General features: G+C 44.6%; 1 protein-coding gene across 1 annotated transcript in view; it reads right to left on the reverse strand.

Annotated features, from left to right (window-relative positions):
• The window catches only part of ankfn1a (ankyrin repeat and fibronectin type III domain containing 1a), a gene marked incomplete at its 3' end in the record, with an annotated part of 221,248 nt that overhangs the window by 16,668 nt on the left and 182,503 nt on the right, over nt 1-22,077 (reverse strand). The window contains exons 11-19 of the mRNA XM_080790134.1: nt 17,484-17,583; nt 13,278-13,410; nt 11,900-12,016; nt 11,128-11,259; nt 9,843-9,926; nt 8,714-8,880; nt 2,191-2,380; nt 1,257-1,425; nt 334-500 (exon numbers count right to left, since the gene is read on the reverse strand). Coding sequence (XP_080646260.1) covers nt 334-500; nt 1,257-1,425; nt 2,191-2,380; nt 8,714-8,880; nt 9,843-9,926; nt 11,128-11,259; nt 11,900-12,016; nt 13,278-13,410; nt 17,484-17,583 — 1,259 coding nt within the window. The remainder of the gene's footprint in view (nt 1-333; nt 501-1,256; nt 1,426-2,190; nt 2,381-8,713; nt 8,881-9,842; nt 9,927-11,127; nt 11,260-11,899; nt 12,017-13,277; nt 13,411-17,483; nt 17,584-22,077) is intronic.

Raw genomic sequence — 22,077 nt, forward strand, 5'->3', positions numbered from 1 at the left:
TCCGTTTCTTTCAATCGCCTGTATCTCCTATATTCCTTGTCCCCAGATGGCATTTTTGGTCAAAACAGCGTTTCTTTGACGGCACAGAGCCGGCGATGAGGAGCCCCCAAGTGCACTGGCTTAATTGGACCCATATTGTAAACAACAGTTCCCGTTCAAACTTCCTAGGATAAGCTCCGTATACCGGAAGTCTGGAAATGTGGCTTTTCAAAAGAAGAGCTCAAATGAAACAAAAGCTGTGGCGTGAATCAGATCCCAATTTCTACCCCGGGCTCCCCTATTTTGAAAGAAATCCCGGCGCTGATTGCGTTGGACGGACGGACGGGGACGTACCTGGATGTAGTCCAGGACCAGCTGGTTCCTCTGCTTGGCGGTGGACACCTCGCCGTCGCTGATGGCCTCCCGCAGTGCCTGCTGGGTAATGAGGGCGTCCAGGTCCAGCACGGACGACAGGCGGCAGTACAGGCTGATGAACTTCTCCCTGTACGCGCAGAAGTGCACTGGAGACGCACGGCACGCGCACACACACACACGCACACACGCACACACACACACACACACACGCACACGCACACACACACACACACGTTAACATTGTGTGCCAACAATTCATTTTCAATGGCGAGCACATTCAGTTTGAAAGCCGATTTGTCCGGAAACTGCGAGTCAGGAAGTAAAAAAAAAAAATCTGCTATGTAACATGCTATTTGTCCCTGCAATTTGTCACATAATCCACCGAAACATATACTTTTTGTAAGTTATATAGGATCATATCGTTTAGAGAAATTAGTCGCTATACCGACTGGCACTGTCCTGTGTGTGTGTGTGTGTGTGTGTGTGTGTGTGTGTGTGTGTGTGTGTCTGTGTGTGTGTGTGTGTGGGTCCTCACCCAGTTAAAGGTAGAGTAAGTGATTTCACTTAATTCAAATATCACTTATTTTTTTGTTTTGTTGTGATAATCCTCTCTACTACTATAGAGTGTGCTGACGATATAAGGAGTTCCTCCCTGTCCCCAGTTAACCCCTGGGGGTCAAAAAACCTTAGGTTTCGTTTTTGACACTCTATCCTGATTGGACGAAGGCTTAGGTCCCACAGCCAAAAACTAAACCTAAGGTTTTTTGAGTGAAATCACTTACTCTACCTTTAAAACATGTGCAGAGGCAGGTGCACAGGAACCCAGACAGGGGCATGTATAGGGTGTGTGTGTGTGTGTGTGTGTGTGTGTGTGTGTGTGTGTGTGGGGGGGGGGTCCTCACCCAGTTCAAACATGTGCAGAGGCAGGTGCAGGAACCCGGACAGGGGCGTGTAGGGGTTGGCCTGCCCGGGGGCCGTGCAGACGTCGTCCGCCGTGGGCAGCAGCAGCAGGAAGGACACGCCGTGGCCCAGCTCCAGCACCTCCTGGCTGTACACGCGGAACTGACGCGCCTGGAGGAGGGGGAGGAGGAGGGGACAGACAGGGGTGGTCACCAACATGTCCGTATACACTATAGCGCTTTAAAACCCGTTCTGACCTGAGATCAGATTCTATAATAAAATGTCTTCTACATCTTGAGAGTTTTCTGAAAAAGCTATGTTTCTATTATGTCAGTCGGTCGTTCTTCGATTTTTCAAAAATAGCAGACCTATACAAGCTCGTAGCGTGCCACTCGATGGCGCGCTATGAGCTTGTAGGTCTGCTATTTTTCAATAGCTAAAGCATAACGTAATGCTAACACCAAAAGGGGTTCCCGTCCCAAAATGCGTTAACTCCGAGTGTGTTCAAATGGAACCAAATGGACCCCGTAAGGGTCCATTTGGTTCCATTTGAGCACCCACAGAGTTACAGACCTGTCATGGTATACATTCAGGGTTATCGATGTACAGTATGTGTTTCTGGTAATATTACTGTCCTCTCATGTTATGTATTGTCCGTGGACAAAAAATGGAAATGTCGACAAAGAAATGTCCAACACAAGCCAACGTGGCGCTGATGAGAAAATAGCAGTGGTGGGTAAACTATAGGTGGCGCTAGAGTGCCAAGCAGATGAGGCAGATTCTACACTCTTCTAATTTCCTCCCCAAAACCCCGGGAGCTATATATAATGTTCCATTATACTACCTCGCGCTGATACGTTTGTGTGTGTGTGCGTGTGTGTGTGTGTGTGTGTGTGTGTGTGTGTGTGTGTGTGTGCGTGGCGTGCGTGCACCTACGTGGTACAGGGGCCTGTTGACCAGTTTGAGCAGAGCTTTGATGGCCGCCTGCAGCTCATAGTGCAGCTGGGGGGTGTGGTCTTCTGCCTTTGGCCCCGCCTCCGCTTCCTCCGGCTCCTCCCCCCCCTCGGGCGGGTCCCTCTCCGGCTCCTCCGTGATTGACAGGCTCTGCAGCCACTCCCACTCGTCCCTGCACGGAGAGAGAGAGAGAGAGAGAGAGGGAATGATTGGCCCAAGAAACGTATAGTTAACCGTATAGGTTAACCCATTCTGACCTGAGATCAGATTCACACAAGGTTTCCACTGGACACACACTGGTCTGATTGACCCATTCTGACCTGAGATCAGATTCTAAAAATGTCAGTCGTTCTTCGATTTTTTTTAAATAGCAGACCTACAAGCTCACAGCGCGCCACTCGGTGGCGCGCTATGAGCTTGTAGATCTGCTATTTTTCAATAGCTAAAGCATAACATGATGCTAACAACAAAATGGGTTCCCGTTCAGAATGGGTTAACCCATTGAGGCCTGATGTCTTCAAAATCCTGACGTTTTTCTGAAAAACCATTTGTTTCTGTATCAGAGGTGCTCAATATTTCATGTCAAGGACCCCATAAAATTACATGCCATTTTGAAGATGCGCGCGCATTCCACTTGCACTCTATGGACTCCATGTTCGTCACCGCTAAACCCCTTATCCCTATAAGCTTCTTTGCCCTTTTTTTTTTTTTTTTTGCTATTTTGCAAAACATTTTTGAATAGTTAAAAATGGCCAGTCCACAAGCTCACAACGAGTCAATGTAGATTTGCTATAGTTGAACTATTCAAAAATGTTTTTCAAAATAGTAAAGAAACGCAAAGAAGTTCAGGGATAAGGGGTTTAACCCATTCTGACCGGGCACCCATTTTGATGTTAGCATCATGTTATGCTTTATCTATTGAAAAATAGCAGATCTACAAGCTCATAGCGCGCCACCGAGTGGCGCGCTACGAGCTTGTAGGTCTGCTATTTTTGAAAAATCGAAGAACGACTGACATTTTTTTAATCTGATCTCAGGTCAGAATGGGTTAATCAGACCAGTGTGTTGTCCAGTGGAAACCTCATATGAATCTGATCTCAGGTCAGAATGGGTTAAAGCGGTGACGAAAACGGAGCCCTGCATTATGTGCTGCTTTCAATGGCCCGTATAGGCCTATATCTCCAAAACGGCGCAATGAATGTATAGTTTCTGGTGACAACACGGTTTTTCAGAGGCCGACAGCAGGAGGCGCTGTGATACTCGCACTCGGGTTTTTTTCTGCACCGAGCGAGTTGCGAGAACAACCGGTCAAGACACCACCACACACAGCATTATGTCATCGTAACAACATCCCGTTACGGATATCTGGCTCTTCAAAATAAGGGTTTGAAAGCATTATCATTATATCCATGAGAGCCTGAAACCCAAAAATTAGGAACACGTTAATTGGTCGTTTCCAATTAATGCTTAATTTTAGTAGTATAGTATTGGCCTCTTACCTATGTCACGGTCCGTGACATGTGTTATGTTTTTGTTATGTTCCTTGTTCTTGGTTTTGGTTTTACTTTACACTTTTAGCCAATCATTGTGATAATTATCTGTTGAGTTCACCTGTGTATTTATGTTATACTCCCCTGGTTTTGTCTTTTCCTTTGTCAGATCATTGTTGTAAGTCACCAGTGTTCAGTTCTTAGTGTATTTTCGAGTTTTGAAGCTCTTAGTCTTGTTCCTAGTAGTCTTTGTTCCTATAGTATTCTCCTATTGTGTTTTCTTCGTGTTTGGTCCTGGACTTTTGTGAGTTTTGGTCATTAAACTCCCTTGCATTTGAGCTCCTTTGCCTCCGCCTGTCTGTCGTGCACTTGGGTCCTACCTTCCTGCCCCGCACACGTGACAACCTACCACTGATATTTGATTCATTTGCAACAGTAATCTCTTCATGTTCTCTTCACATTCTGTGAATAAAAGCCTCATTTTGTAACTCCATTTCATCATTAATCAGTCCATGTCATGACAATACTTTTGTTCAATTTGGCCTCATAGATGGAAACGTACGCATATAGGCCGTTTTATGTGCGTTTCCTCAATTTTGAGACTATAGGCCTACTCATAGTGTGTCAGAAAATCACTGACAAAAATCCAATATAGGATTATTTGGGCTTGCGGACGTTGCGTCCCTTAATTGGACTTTTGGGATTTTGCTGAGTCGCCCCTGAACCATCTAAAGTTGAGTAGCCCTGCTGTACTGTATGTACTATGTATACTGTATGCGTGCGTGCGTGCGTGCGTGCGTGCGTGCGCTGCGCTGCGTGTGTGCGTGCGTTGCGTGCGTGCGTTGCGTGCGTGCGTTGCGCACACACAATGCAGCCTCTATGCATTTCCACCCCAGCATGCCTTGTGCATGCCAGTCACCTCTCCTCCTCTCGTCTGCCTCGGAAACCAAAACAAACAAATAATATTAAACAAACAGCTCATTTAGCCCATTCTGTGCTTGAAAACACCTTTTTGTGTTTTCAAGCATTATGTTAAAGGTAGAGTCAGTGATTTCACTTAATTCAAATATCACTTATTTTTTTGTTTTGTTGTGATAATCCTCTCTACTATAGAGTGTGCTGACCATATAAATAGTTCCTCCCTGTCCCCAGTTAACCCCTGGGGGTCAAAAAAACGTAGGTTTCGTTATTGACTCTCTATCCTGATTGGACGAAGGCTTAGGTCCCACAGCCAAAAACGAAACCTAAGGTTTTTTGAGTGAAATCACTTACTCTACCTTTAAACGTTATAGCTATTGAAATAGCGCGGCGCTATACAAGCTTGTAGATTAGCTATTTTGGCTAAAATGTGGCGTGAATCTTTGAATATATATTCTTTCACGTTTTTAACTCAAACCTCTGCTTCTGGGGCGGGGGGGGGGGGGGGGGGTGCCTGAAACCAACATATTTTCAGATGGGGGTCCTCGGCCAAATACAGATAATTATGGGGGTCTTTGATGTGGAAAAATCGGCCTCAGGTCGAAATGGGTTAATAAACATATAAACAACAAGCTGCTGCAACCCGACGGCACTGCTGATGAGGCCCCCGTCCACACACACACACACACACACACACGCGCGCACACACACACACACGCACACACACACGCGCGCGCACACACACGCAAAGTTAATAAACGCCTCAATCAGGTTTAGAAAGGTTAAATAAGAAGGAAAAGGCCTCGATCGATCCGATCTCTCTCTCTGCTAATCAAGGATGATGCGCCTCAGGGGAAGGAGAGAAAACCAAAAGGCACATTTAATTGTGTGACAGACAGACGCCGCCCGGGGGAGCACACTATACACACAGTTTACACACACGTGCATGTCAACAATGCACACGACAGGTTCTCAGCGACAAGTTTGGATTTGAAACGCCGGGATAAAAGGATGGATGGATGGATGGAAGGTTTAAATGGGTTAGAATTCTATACATTTTCATCTCCGTTCCCAGATTAATTTGCTGTATAGATTTGATCTGCTTACTGTATTTTCAAAATATTTCTGAAAAATATCGAAACGTTTTGAGTAATTCTGATAATGTCTTTACACTATAGTCCTCCTTATACCCGTTCGAATATATGAACAGTGAACAGGGAATGGTTTTTGGTGTTTTTTTTTAACATTATGTTACACTTTAGCTATTGGAAAATAGCAGATCTACAAGCTTGTAGGTCTGCTATTTTTGAAAGATCCCGAAGGGGGTCGGTGGCCAATTATACATATATTTTGGGAGTCCTTGACATGAAAACGTCGGGCCATAGTGGTACAAGAAAGGTGCAATTCTAGGGGAAATTGCTATAAGCGTGATTGCCTCGATCACACAGACACTGATTGAACCATGCACCCTCAACATGTGATTACAATTTGGGGTTGGATTGGACATTCCGTTCGACGTGATTTGTGGCATTTTTTTGTAAAATAGACCCCCCCCCCCCACACCACCCCACTAACTTTGGAAGCCGATTACGGCCCGAACGATACAGACTATCAAAATTCCGCCCGTGGTGTTATAATCGGATATTTTGATTGTATACGACCTATATACGGTCGTAAGTTACATTCATTTTAATAATTATTATGAACCTCCCCTCCAAGTGTTGGTAACTGTAGCCCTTATGGTTTCCGAGAGAAAAATACTTGAACGTGAGTTTTGGGGGGGGGGACATACAGTATACAATTTGGGGGTCCTTGACCACTGAAATAAATGATGCACACATCTCCTACAGTATGTGAAACACTCAATGGAATATGACTCTCTCTCTCTCTCTCTCTCTGCCTACATCTCTCTCGATTTCTCCCTCTCTCTCCCAGCTGCGGGGAATCATCCATCATCCATATATTTTTTTCCACCTGACTTTCTGAATTCAAAACCGGAGCGTTCAGCCAAATCCGACTGGACTAGCACTCAAGACTACACTGTCTCTGTTTGTTGGTGGGGCGTTTATTTGCGAAGCAAAACACAAACAGCATATGGAGATATAGGACGTATGTGGACCAAGGTTATAATAGTTAAAGGTAGAGTAAGTGATTTCACTCAAAAAACCTTAGGTTTCATTTTTTGGCTGTGGGACCTAAGCCTTCGTCCAATCAGGATAGAGAGTCAAAAACGAAACCTATGGTTTTTTGACCCCCAGGGGTTAACTGGGGACAGGGAGGAACTCCTTATATGGTCAGCACACTCTATAGTAGAGAGGATTATCACAACAAAACAAAAAAATAAGTGATATTTGAATTAAGTGAAATCACTTACTCTACCTTTAACTAAAACTAACTAAAAAACGAAAACTAGAATAAAAAAAAAAACATTTTAGTTAACTGAAACAAATAAAAACTAAAAATAAATTAAAATAATTATAACTAAACTGAAACTGTATTGTGTGTCCTCAAAACTAACTGAAATTATAGACAAAACACCCTTAGTTTTAGTTTTTCATCAATATGCCTTTCGGATATTTATAATATAATAATCCTTCTAAATTCATTAGATTAATTTCAAGTTTTACGGCAGTTTTCAGCTCCGTACGGCAGCATGTAAGCCACGCTAATCCTAACCCACAAATAAAACAAAGTACGAAAAAAACTAAAACTGTCCCACAGATTACAACCACACACACAGAGATTTTGAAAACATGACCGACGACAAAAAAAACTCCCATATCTGCTGCATGGGCGAAGTACAACAATGTGCAAACACAGCAGCAAGATTTGTGAGTTGCTGTGATAGGAGAAGGATATCAAATGGAACACAACCACCTATAAAGACTAATCATTGTGTATATTCCTGCACTATACCTGGCTGCAACGAGTGACCTTGGTACATAATAACAATAGTAATTTGATCTATTGAAGATTCTGAACTTCAAATGTACATAATTTTTTGTTTTGATTGTATTTGCTGTATTGTTGTATTGTTCTTTCTGCTTTGGCAATGTAAACGTATGTTTTCTCATGCCAATAAAGCATAAAGAATTGAATTGAATTGGATGGAGAGCTCGCGAAGTCTCGCAAAGTCTCGCGATAAGACAAGAGTTCACGCTTTACGGCTGTGAGACACAGCAACGCCGTAACTATGCAGTAAAGTGTCATGGTGATGGTACACATACTGTATACTGTTGACATTATGAGGAGATGATATATACAAAGAAAATTGATTTTTGAGCGATTATTAAAATGTTTCAATAATATTCCAAATGTTTTCAAGATTATTTATTTTTAAATAGATCCACAAGCTTTTAATACTGTCACGCTCTGTGCACATATATAGCGTGCCATGTGCCTCACACACACACACACACACACACACACACACACACACACACACAGATCGGGGTCGGCGGCCAAATACATATACTGTTTGGGGTCCTTGACATGAAATATTGAGCACCACTGATATACGAAACATCGGTGTTTCAGAAAACTGCCATGATTTAAAAAAAGAAAAAAAAAATCAACGTCGACGTCAGTCGTAAATGGGTTCAAACTGGCGTCGTGGGTCGCTGTGAGGCGGCGCGTCCGTCCTCGTTATAAGCGACGCGGCACAGGCGTGTTGCCACGGGGCAACGCCTGGAAAATAGAACAATGGCGTATCGGAAAGGGTCAGGCGAGGAGGCGTGCACGCGCGTCGGACGACGCCGCCGCCGGTGTGCGATAAGGTTCATTGAAAATAACAGAGGCGTGAGGCGTTCGCAGACGGTGTGTGTGTAGCCCTTTAACCCATTCTGACCGGGAACCCATTTTGGTGTTAGCATGATGTTATGCTTTAGCTATTGAAAAATAGCAGATCTACAAGCTCATAGCGCGCCACCGAGTGGCGCGCTACGAGCTTGTAGGTCTGCTATTTTTGAAAAATCGAAGAACGACTGACATTTTTCTAGAATCTGATCTCAGGTCAGAATGGGTTATAATCAGACCCAGTGTGTGTCCAGTGGGAAACATCGTATGAATCTGATCTCAGGTCAGAATGGGTTAATTACCTGGACACGTTGGCGTTGTCGCGCACGCGGGCGTGGCAGAGGACGTTGGGCGTCCTCTGGGACACCAGCACCTTGATCTGGTCCACGGAGCTGCTCAGCTTCAGGTAGGCCAGGTACAGGCCCGGGCTCAGCCTGTGGACGCTGCGCCGCTGGTACGCCAAGATGTCCTTCATGGACCCACCCACCACCCCCCGCAGAGAGAGAGAGAGAGAGAGAGAGAGACAGAGAGAGAGAGAGAGAGAGAGAGAGAGAGAGGGCAGGGTCACAACCATAGTAAGACACAAGTAGGACGCGCTGCTTTGGCAATGTAAACGTATGTTTTCTCATGCCAATAACTTAAGCCCATTGAATTGAATTGAATTGGATGGAGGGCTCGCAAAGTCTCGCAAAGTCTCGCGATAACGCCAAGATATCCTTGGACCCACCCCCCGCAGAGAGAGAGAGAGAGAGAGAGAGAGAGAGAGAGAGAGAGAGAGACACACAGAGACAAAGAGGGCAGGGTCACAACCATAGTAAGACACAAGTAGGACGCCGCGCGCGAACGCGGGAAGCGAACGCAGGATCGTGAATTGCAATAACAATTCGAATAAATGTACAGTACGTATAATAATAATAATATATACGATTTATATAGCGCTTTTCTGGGTACCCAAAGTCGCTTTACAGAAAGAGTTCAGACATATTTATTAGAAAACTATTTAAAAACTAGAAATCAAAATCAAAAGAGGGACAAACAAGAAGGGGGTGTGTCAGTGTGTGTGGGGGGGTTATGTAGGGAAAGCCAGTTTATACTTTTTGAAGGTTTTTTTTATGTTCTCTTTTTTATTTATTTAAAAATAGTGACGTCACACTCAGCAGTGGTGTGCACAGGCATTTAGAGGGGCAGGTGCTCAAGTGAAAAAAGTAGAACCGGCCGGTTGCCTTAATAGTGTGAGATGTATAGATTTTGGGGCATAAATAATAGAAGCTTTTTTTTAAATCAAGAATTGATCAACGTCACCATGGTCCAACATACTGTGTACAACTGTATACAACTAGTGTCTATATCTGTGCACGCCACTGACACTTCCGGGTTCTCTGTCGGTCAAGCGCGACTCTCTGTACAGTACGTATACAGTAAGTAACACACCTGTATGGTGATGATGAGGATGTCCAGGGCGTACGGCTCCTCCGGCGTGGACAGGGACTTCCGCTGGCTCTGCAGCTTGGTCACCTGCAGGGAAAACACAAAAAGTATACTCACATTTTAATGTTTTAATTAAAAGTTAACAGTTAATTTAGTATTTCCCTCCCTCTCTGAAGTCTGAAATGATCTTGTATATACAGATTTATTTGTTTGTATAGTAGTCGTCGATCTAGATTAACCCATTCTGACCGGGCACCCATTTTGGTGTTAGCATCATGTTATGCTTTAGCTATTGAAAAATAGCAGATCTACAAGCTCATAGCGCGCCACCGAGTGGCGCGCTACGAGCTTGTAGGTCTGCTATTTTTCAAAAATCGAAGAACGACTGACATTTTTTAGAATCTGATCTCAGGTCAGAATGGGTTCATCAGACCAGTGTGTGTCCAGTGGAATCCTCGTATGAATCTGATCTCAGGTCAGAATGGGTTAATTACCTGGACACAACATGAATTACGTTAATTTAGGACCCTTCTCGCAGTTCATTTCGTTTTATTAAACACATTTTCTTCCATGTAGCCCCATGTTTTCTAATGCCATCAGACATGCTATTATTATGCCCGTGGATATACAGAGTCGACTAACAACGACACATTAATATGATAAATACCTTTTAAATAATCACCAGCATGAATTATATGTTTTTTATTTTACAGCTAGGTAGAGTAGTGGTGGCGAGATGGAGATGGGGTGATATTTTATTCACCACGTGTTACCATTTTAACACGTTGAATAAAATACTGCAATGTGGAAATATAGTCCGTCCCGTGAAGTGAAAGTACCGGGGGAATTCAAAATGTACTTGTATAGTTGACAAAGTTATATGAAAAGTATAAAAGACACTATGCATAGAATGTCTCCCCGTTTCAAGTTTTCGAATGTATGCGAATCTTTTGAAGATGTTCGCGACGCATTGTGAGCTGTTTTCAAATGGCCGAAGTGTATACAGAGCTGACGGGAACCCCCTTGTGGTGTTTTAACTAAGCGTTATGTTGTACTTTAGCTATTGAAAAATAGCAGATCTACAAGCTCGTAGCGCGCCACCGAGCTACGAGCTACGAGCTACGAGCTACGAGCTACGAGCTACGAGCTATGAGCTACGAGCTACGAGCTGGTCCTTGACGTGACAAAGTTTGAGAAGCAACGCTTTACACAGCGCCACACTGACCAGCGCCACACTGACCAGCGCCACACTGACCAGCGCCACACTGACCAGCAGCGCCACACTGACCTGCATCCACTTGCCCCCGAAGAAGGAGTAGGGCCCGTCCATGTCTCTGATGGTCACCAGCAGCACGTTGCCGTGGCGGTCCTTGATGGGCTCGTAGTGCACGCGGCCCAGGTTGTGAGTTCCCAGGAGGTTCTGAGGAGGAGGAGGAGACAATTAATATGTCGAAATTACGTCGAAATTAAAAAAAATTGTCTTCCAAAATCCTGACAGTTTTCTGAAAAAAACGTATGTTTCTGTATCAAGTGATGCGCAATATTTCATGTCAAGGCCGACCCCAAACATTATTATGTAATATGCCCACCCCCCCCCCCCATCTGAAAATATGTTGTTCCAGGGACCTCCCCAGAAGCAAAGATTTAAGAGTTAAAATGTTAAAACGTTTGAGTTTAAAATCACTCTGTAATAATAATATATATACCGCTATTCAAAGATTTGAGGCACATTTTCACGATTTTTCAAAAATACCAGAGCTACATGTTCATAATGCTTGAAACACCAAAAGGGGTTCCCGCACCAAAATGGGTTAATAATAATAATAATAATAATAATAATAATACTTGAATTGACTAGTGCACACGGCCCAGGTTGCGAGCTCCTTCGAGAGCTTCTGAGAATAATAAGAATATTAATTTAATTATTATTATGTCGATTTCAGCTCTGACATTTATTTCAGACATGGTCTGGTATGTGAAGTCTACCAATGTGTGCGTGTGTGTGCGCACGCGCGTGTGTGTGTGTGTGTGTGTGTGTGTGTGTGTGTGTGCGTGCTGACCTGTAGCTGTCCAGCAGCGGTCAGCATCTTGTGTCTGGCCTGCAACGTGGAAGAGGAGGACATGGACACGGACATGCTCTGTCTCAGCCACCGGACGTCATCCCACATGCACGACAACTATACGCGCACGCACGCACGCACACACACACACGCACGCACACGCACACACGCACGCACACGCGCATGTGCACGCACACACACACGAACACGGAGAGAAAGAGACGGAAAGGAAGTAGAGGTTAATGAGTATCAAATGATTTTATAGTTTCAAAAGCAAGAGAGAAAAAGAGAGAGAGAGAGAGAGAGAGAGAAAGAGAACACAACCACAACACAACAAAAACCCAAAGTAAATTTTCTAAAATAGCAGACCTACAAGCTTGTAGCGCTACATGAGCTTGTAGATCTAAGGGGTTCCCGCCCCAAAATGGGTTGAGATTAACAGTAACAACAGTGTCTATAAACTCCCCAAAAGGCATTGTGAGTTATAGTGAAACTAAACGTCAACATGTGGGAGGTTCATCGTCTCCTAATATATTTTTTTATCCGACGATTTTGTAACCCATTTTTCACCCCTGTGTCAATCATCTAATGTGATCCTGGGCTCTACACACCCTCCGCCAACCTGGGGAGAGCAACGGACTTAACTCATGCTTCCTTCATGCTTGAGTGTCCAAGTTGCTCCTTTACACCTGACAGGGGGGAGTTTCCCTGGTTGGACGTATAGTGCGTGGAAGGAACACGTTATTCCAACCAGTTCCTTTCCCCTCCATCAGGCGCCCCGGGCTGGCCAGGGGGAGGCAGTTTAGAGACCAGGATTGGAGGTTCATCGTCTCAAGTGGAAGCGAGCCACGGGAGTCGCTGTGCGAGTCGCGAGTTGTCGAGCCAGTCGCGAGTCGCCGTGCGAGTCCCCGAGCGTCGCAAAGTCCGCTTGGGCCGACTCAGCGCCGCCCGAGCTACAGCATGTCCCGATAGGCACAGAATCATAAATCATATATATATATATATATCATATTGTAACGGCGACAGACTCCATCTCCCAGGGGTCTGTAGAGCGTCGCAGTCTCCGCCTCTTTCAGAACGACGAGTGGCCCAGGAAATGAATCCCAATGCATTTCGCCCCATAGGCTTTTCTTAAAGTATTTATTTAAAGACCGAGTTGGCTTTGTCCGCGGCGTAACCGTCTTTAAATAAATACTTGATAATAAAGCCTATGGGCAAAATGCATTGGGATTCATTTCCTGGGCCACTCGTCGTTCTGAAAGGGGGTGGGACTAAGACGCTCTATAGCGCATTGTAACGGGGACAGACTCCATCTCCCGCAACGCTCTCTATAGGATCAGGAAGCAGTTAATTGGGGCAGCTCTCCAAGGTTTGTTACCTTGGTGAACCACAGGAAGTCCTGCATGAGAGAACTGCTGTAGGAGTCGTCCACCTCCACGATGGGGACCTGGTCCTCGGCCGTCACCAGGAGACTGTCCTTGTGGTAGAACACGGCAGCCAGGTAGATGCCCCTGGTGGAGAGAGAGAACTGTCTTTAGCACTGTCCTTTAACAACTGCCTTTAACACTGTAGAACACCGCAGCCAGGTAGATGCCCCTGGTGGAGAGAGAGAGAACTGTCTTTATCACACTGTCCTTTAACAACTGCCTTTAACACTGTAGAACACCGCAGCCAGGTAGATGCCCCTGGTGGAGAGAGAGAGAACTGTCATTAACACTGTCCTTAAACAACTGCCTTTAACACTGTAGAACACCGCAGCCATGTAGATGCCCCTGGTGGAGAGAGAGAGAACTGTCTTTATCACACTGTCCTTTAACAACTGCCTTTAACACTGTAGAACACCGCAGCCAGGTAGATACCCCTGGTGGAGAGAGAGAGAACTGTCTTTAGCACTGTAGAGAACACTGCAGACAGGTAGATGCCCCTGGTGGAGAGAGAGAGAACTGTCTTTAGCACTGTAGAACACCGCAGACAGGTAGATGCCCCTGGTGGAGAGAGAGAGAACTGTCTTTAGCACTGTAGAACACCGCAGACAGGTAGATGCCCCTGGTGGAGAGAGAGAGAACTGTCTTTAGCACTGTAGATACACCGCAGCCAGGTAGATGCCCCTGGTGGAGAGAGAGAGAACTGTCTTTAGCACTGTAGATACACCGCAGCCAGGTAGATGCCCCTGGTGGAGAGAGAGAGAACTGTCTTTAGCACTGTAGAACACCGCAGCCAGGTAGATGCCCCTGGTGGAGAGAGAGAGAACTGTCTTTAGCTCTGTAGATACACCGCAGCCAGGTAGATGCCCCTGGTGGAGAGAGAGAGAACTGTCTTTAGCACTGTAGAACAGGTAGATACCCCTGGTGGAGAGAGAGAGAACTGTCTTTAGCACTGTAGAACACCGCAGCCAGGTAGATGCCCCTGGTGGAGAGAGAGAGAGAGAGAGAGAGTGAGAGAGAGAGAGAGAGACTACTGTCTTTATGGTAGAACACCGCAGCCAGGTAGATGCCGATGCACATAGAGAGAGAGACAGAGAGAGAGAGAGAGACTACTGTCGTTATTATTTATACTCGGAAATACAGTTGAGGGCAAGCCCTCATTTTCAATGTAGCCGATGGGTTACAATACACAAAAATACAGTCCAACTCCAAAACGACACATCCAACACAGTGCATTATAAATCAGGATCAATCGCAAAGGAACTTTATGCAGAACAACCAGCACAATAAAAAAGAAAATTGAAACAGGAGCCGAGCAATCACAGGTGAAAAAATGTTCCGGAGCGTTCCTTTTTTGAACTGACCGAAAGACCGACGGCATGGGGTGGAGCTGCCGTTTGAAAGAGTGTTGGAGGTCATTCCAACGGAGTTGGGCCGCTGACAGAGAACGCCGTCTTTAGCCCAACTCTGTCTGAGCCTGAGGGAACCTAACCTATAGCCTGGAACTCACCTATGCTTTCTATGGCATATAGGCAGCTCCCGGCTAACCTGACGCTGCCAGATGGGGGCGGTATTGGGTAACCATGTTCCCCAAACACAGCATCCATCTGGGATCTCTCAGGGAGTTCAGCTATAACACCGATCCGTTCCGTATACCGAACCAATCAGCGTGAGATATGTGCGAAACCGGATGTGAAGCTATATATAGACACGTCAATATGATTGGTTGTGTTTGCACGGTGATAGACAGACTGGTCCCATCCAATCATCTATACCAAGTATCTTGAAAAAAAGGAACAGCCCCGTCATCGAATTTGCTTCTCGAGATCCCAGATCCCAATAAGCTGTGAAACAAATTCGTGTAGCAAAGCTTCTTGGATCTGGCAAGCGTCAGGTTAGCGCCGGGAGAAACTATGCGCAGCTGCGCGACATGAGACTAATTACTTAGAGCGACAGAGAGAGAGCGGAGTGTGTGTGTGTGTGTACATGTGTGCGTGTCAATTTAACAAAGGAGCAGAGAGTGAGCGATGTTTGCGCTATACTCTATGCCGAATTGAAGTGGACTTTTTTTTCCTCCCTGGACATAAAAGCGTCTGGGTTTCCGAGGCTATGAGGGAACCTTGAGCCTTAAGAAATCACTAGAGTGGGTCTGACAAAGCCTGGCTAATAACCCAGACCGAATCAGCCGTTGGCAACAAAACAAAAATAAATTGCCTGTGTGATTTGAGTCTGGCTTATTAGCCAGGCGTATATAGGTCTGACAGGTGCTATTGTTCAGTTCTAACATGGAATGTTTTACCGATTATGATGTTGCTTATATATATACACACACGCTTATTTTATTGTATTTTATTGTATTTCTTTTGCCATGCTTTTAACCCATTTAGGCCTGACCTCAAAATTTTAAAAAAAAATCTTCAAAATCCTCTAGTTTTCTTAAATAAATATTTTCACGATTTTTCAAAAATAGCAAACCTATACAAGCTATGGAATGGGATGAACTAAATCTAATGATTTCCCGAGCGCAGGCAGCGCACGGCTGCGGCTCACCGGCCACAGCGATTGGTCAAATGCAGAGAACGACATTCGCTGCGGTTATAACGTATGATTTCTTTTTTTTTTACTCAAAACTGTTTATAGTAGCCATAAACGTCAGTAATGGATGCCACAGCGCGTCAAGACGTACTTCCCTTGGGAATTCTTTTTTTTTTTTATTAATTTTTTTTATTAATTTTTTTTTCTTTATCCATATTTTGAAAATTCCTCTAATCTGGTGTACAGGTGATGACATCATGCACATTACATGCATCATAGAATTACAAATTCTTTCTTTCTTTATAATGGGAGAATTGGCACTCAGAGCCTAAACCGGTTGACCGCACCAGGTAGCGCTGAAAGAGTTAAAAGTATAGCAATTCTGCACTGTAGAACTATACTCCGTTATACAAATCTTTTGTATACATTTTCTTTTGAAAATAACAGCTCACGATGCGTCGGCGATGCGATGTGGTGTGCCCTTAAGTCATTATTTTGTACGGTGTTCATTGTTCAACCAATGAAAGATAACTGATTGAAATGTCTGGCTGGTATAATCATTAAAAAAACACGGGAGAAAAGAACAAAATGAAAGAAAGAAAATAATGATGAAAGCATAGAAACAAAAGCCATGCTAATCAGAGCGCTTTTCTCTCCTCGCGGACTAGACTAAGACTCGTTCCCACTCCCGGAAGACATTGTCTCATCTCCAAGGAGAAGAGCCTGGTCACCACCTACTCAGATTTGGTTTACAAGCAAGGCAATAACACAGGCAGGTATAACACGAAACACAAAAACACAGTAAAAAAAGGCACACAGTATACACATAGAGCAATAAATCAGTATCAGTGTAACATTGTAATTAATAACATTTTCAGAACAGTTGGATAACGAATTCATACAAGCGAGTCAGGTGACGAGTTACCAGCTCCTCCTCCTATATCGGCATTTAGAGCCTGGATATAGACACAGGCACGAAGGTGAACTTGGCTTTCTTAAGCACCTATTTAAAAAAAATACTTGGTCTAGACGACTGAAATTAACTCGCTGCAATCTTTCAGGCCGTTCTTTTTTTGTCCTTTATGTTTAGGTTTGACCTAGCTTTTCTAGCAGCAAAGAAATGTAATTGCCTTACCTTACATTGGAAGTCCTCTATACCCCTCCTACAGTTTGGCTAAATGAACTATCTATAGTTACACTCCTCTAGACACAATTCATTATAATATTAAGAATAAGCAACAGGACTTTTGGAATGTCCGCCAGCCCCACATGGATTACTTTGCAACTATTACCCATACCGGTGTAGTCTGGTATGGCAAATCTGAACTTGTACTTGAACTGTGATGCGTCGAGTCCTTCCCCTCCTCCTCTCCCCCCCCCCTCCTTTCTCTCTTGTCTCTTTATTTATTTTTTTATTTTTTTATTTTTTATGTATAATTATTATCATTATGAATTATTTCTCATCTATATCAGTTATAGACTCAGTCTATATTGTCTGTTTGGCAGCAAAAAGAAGAAAAAAAAGGTGCATATTGCAAACTGAAATGTAAAGCATGCATTGCTAAATGCTGTTTAAAAAAAAGAGACAGTCAGACAGACAGACAGACAGAGAGACACCAACCAACCTTTTGAGGGTTTTCACAAACTTGTTGGAGGAGTTGAAGAGGTGCTTGAGACTTCTGGACACAGACTGCTTCCTGCTGGGGTTCTGCAGCTTGGACGAGTCTGGAGAACACACGCGTGTGGAAGAAGACACATTAACTGACAGAGTATTTCTACATGGCAGGTGTTGATACTTTTTATACTCAAGCAAAACATGCGAGTGCTTTTCCCCGCCGCTATAAGCTCAGAGCTGAAGTGTATTTTGTTTTACAACTCAACCGTATAGGAGAGGTCTCTCTCGGCGGAACGAGTATAGGTCTGTTACTGCGGAACGACGTTCACTCAAACGGCCCCCGAGATATACTGTACGCCGTGCAACCATAAACACCATCGCTGCTCTCCAAGGAGCCGCTTCTGAAATATTGTTATTTCCAAACAGCTCCCCCCCCAGGGCAGGAGGGAGCGCTGCAGTCGTTTGAAGTCCTATATGAAAGCTATATGAAAAAACCCATGTTTCTGTGTCAGTCGTTCCTCAAACATTTTCATGTCAAGGACCCCCAGAAACATAATGTCATCTGAAATCTGAAAGTATGTTGTTCCATGCAGGGACCACCCAGAAGCAAAGATTTGAGTTAAAGACGTGAGTTAAAAAGAATATATTATATGTTCAAAGATTTGCGCCAATTTTTCTAAAATAGCAGACCTACAAGCACTGAGTGCCGCGCTACGAGCTTGTAGATCTGCTATTTTTCAATAGCTTAAGTATAACACAACACACACTCACTGTTCCGCGTCTGATACTGATCGGTGTAGCACAGGGCTGCCAGGTGTGTGCGTGCGTGCGTGCGTATAGTGGTGATTTAGTAATGCTCCGCGCTAACATCGACGTCGTGATCAAACGAAGAAAGTGTGACTGCATTTATTCGTACAAGAACACAATGCCCCGGCGAGCCTATAATATCAGTATCACACACACACACACACACACACACACACACACAATACCAGCCAGGCTAGACTAGACGTTGTTTATCTTCCAGACTACTGTATGATCATTATTATATGATCATTATGAGTCACTGTATAGTATAGGCAAGAAGCAGTGTAACCGCGGTTCATTTAACCCATTCTGACCTGAGATCAGATTTATACGAGGTTTCCACTGGGACACACACTTGTCTGATGAACCCATTCTGACCTGAGATCAGATTCTAAAAATGTCTGTCGTTCTTCGATTTTTCAAAAATAGCAGATCTACAAGCTCGTAGCGCGCCACTCGGTGGCGCGCTATGAGCTTGTAGGTCTGCTATTTTTAAATAGCTAAAGCATAACATGATGCTAACACCAAAATGGGTTCCCGTTCAGAATGGGTTAAGGAAGCCTTAGAAAGCCCTCTGAGGTTTCATCTCAACGGTGTGTGTGCGTGTGGGCGATGTATTGTCTGCTGAGCAAGGTTCAAACCCCGGAGTTTATTATTACGATGAAGGTGTATATGATGATTTACATGCAGTGCTCTCTCGATATTTCAGTCATAATCTTCGTTGAATGCGTGCGTGTGTTTGTGTGTGAGCGGTGCAGAACTGCAGATGGCTGCAGGACAGGTACAGTAGCCTATACATACACCAATTAGCGGTGTTAGCCAAGGCTATAAGCAGAACACCAGAGACACACTCACCACCCCGGGTTACAATCTCTTCACAGAGTGCATGTTCTCCCCGTGTCCCCTAGGGTAGGTACCCTCACATGTTCTCCCCGTGTCCCCTAGGGTAGGTACCCTCACATGTTCTCCCCGTGTCCCCTAGGGTAGGTACCCTCACATGTTCTCCCCGTGTCCCCTAGGGTATAGGTACCCTCACATGTTCTCCCCGTGTCCCCTATAGGGTAGGTATACCCTCACATGTTCTCCCCGTGTCCCCTATAGGGTATAGGTACACTCACATGTTCTCCCCGTGTCCCCTATAGGGTAGGTAACCTCACATGTTCTCCCCGTGTCCCCTAGGGTAGGTACCCTCACAAAAACATGCAGTAATCCTGGTCACTAAACTGCCTCCCCCTGGCCAGCCGGGGCGCCTGATGGAAAGGAAACTGGTCGGAAATAACGTGTTCCTTCCACGCGCTATATACGTCCGGCCCGGGGAAACTCTCCCCCGTCGGGTGAAAAGAAGCAGCTTGGACTCCTCATGCATAGAAGGAAGCATGAGTTCAGTCCGCTGCCCCCCCCCCCCCTCTCTTCACAGTGCTATACCGTCAGGCAACACAATGGCCAACAGACAACGGTCTAAGGAACAGTTTCCACCTGAGAGTGTATAATAATGCATAGATTGGAGTCTAAAAAGAAAAGATTGTGGTTCTGGGGGGACCATGCAGACAAAGGCCCTCATTTATCGATGGAACGATAATAAGAAACCTGCCCAGATAAGACCGCATGCAGGAATCATCCCTATACAATTTGGGGCTCTCTCTGTGATTCATCAACAGGGTCGTATATCCTACCAGTCACATTGTGATAGATTGCACTGGTGTTAGCATTGTGTTATGCTTTAGCTAATGAAAAATAGCAGATCTACAAGCTCGTAGCGCGCCACAGAGTGGCGCGCTACGAGCTTGTATAGGTCTGCTATTTTTGAAAAATCGAAGAGCCACTGACATAGAAACATAGCTTTTTTCAGAAAACTGTCAGGATGTAAAAGACATTTTTTAGAATCTGATCTCAGGTCAAAATGGGTTAAATATTCTCAGCGGCATCAATTTGCTCATTTCTGTGTGTGTGTGTGTGTGTGAGCGCACGTTTGTACAGTAGGCTATGTGCACGCGTGCGTGCGTGCGTGTATAGTATGTTATGCGTACGTGTGGGCTCACTCTCCCATCTCAACGTCTCTCTTATCTCCGTTCCTTGAGCAGTTATATCTCTACACTCCCATCGGTGCCTGGGGGGCCCGATCGGGCCCTCAGGGGACCCCCGGCAGACTGCCATACAGCAGTCTGTCGTCCAGATGACGACTGTAAACACACAGTAGACACGCCGACGCTGCCCTAATGTGTCCCCGTCACATTTTATATACAGTATGCTGTACATGTACTGTACTGTACTGTACTGTACTGTACAGACAGACAGACAGACAGACAGACAGACAGACACACTTCTGTACTTCTGTAGTAGACAAACGCAAATCTCTAATCGTCCAATGACGTGAAGCTGGGCACGTATCCTGTGAATCCATTCAAATCGAGTCAAAATGGTGAATCGCAGTTAAATCGCAATTTGGATGGAGTTTTCCGTCCATGTGCTACTGTATCCGTATCCGTATCGAAAGAGAAGAACATTTATAACAGAATGAAAAAGACAGGATATAAGATTTCTCTTATATGCACAAAAGATAAAACGGTTTAATGAGCTAAGGGAGATGCCAGCCCACGCACACGCACACGCGCACACACACGCACACACACACGCACGCGCACGCACACGCACACGCACACACACACACACACACACACACACACACACACACACACACACACACACACACACACACACACACACACACACACACACACACACAAGAAAACCCTCATTTCCTTCAGCCAGTTGTTTTCCACCAATCCTGTTCTTTCGGGTCATGATGACCTACATTTAATGACCATACAGCTGAGAGCATAAAGGAAGGAAAATATGACTGAAATGTGGAGAGCACTGCATGCAAATTCATATTCATATTATTACACCTTCATAACAATAAGCTCCGGGGTTTGAAACTATTATTCATGCCTCGCCATCGCCCACACACACACACACACACACACACACACACCGGTGAGATGAAATATCAGGGGGGCTTTCTAAGGCTTTCATTCCTTAACCCATTCTGACCTGAGATCAGATTCATACGAGGTTTCCACTGGACACACACTGGTCTGATGAACCCATTCTGACCTGAGATCAGATTCTAAAAATGTCAGTCGTTCTTCGATTTTTCAAAAATAGCAGACCTACAAGCTCGTAGCGCGCCACTCGGTGGCGCGCTATGAGCTTGTAGATCTGCTATTTTTCAATAGCTAAAGCATAACATGATGCCGACACCAAAATGGGTTCCCGTTCAGAATGGGTTAAACCGTTTAGGCCTGACGTCGGAATTAAAAAATATATATATTTTAAAAATGTAAAAGAAAAAAATATATATGAAATTTTTTAGAGACAAAGATTTGAGTTAAAAACGTTATATATATTGAAAGATTTGAGGCACACGATGTTCACGTTTTTTTCAAAAATAGCAGACCTATACAAGCTCATATAGCGCAGGCAGGCACTCGGTTGAGCTTATATATCTGCTATTTTTCAATAGCTATATATGGTATAATGCATTAAAAACACCAAAATGGCTTCCCGCCCAGAATGGGTTAAACTGCTTCTTGCCGAGTCTACAGTGACTCATAATGATCATATAATAGTCTGGAAGATAAACAACCTGGCTGGTATTGTTGTGTGTGTAATAATAATAATTATAACTTTATATATTTATATACTTCATACATTTATATAGCGCCTTTTCGAGAGACCCAAGGACGCTTTACAAGACAAAAAACAAAACTAGTTGCCAAAAGCCATGAGTGAACGAA

Source organism: Protomyctophum bolini (genome assembly GCF_963924005.1).
Source record: "Protomyctophum bolini genome assembly, chromosome: 18".
Lineage (NCBI taxonomy): Eukaryota > Metazoa > Chordata > Actinopteri > Myctophiformes > Myctophidae > Protomyctophum > Protomyctophum bolini.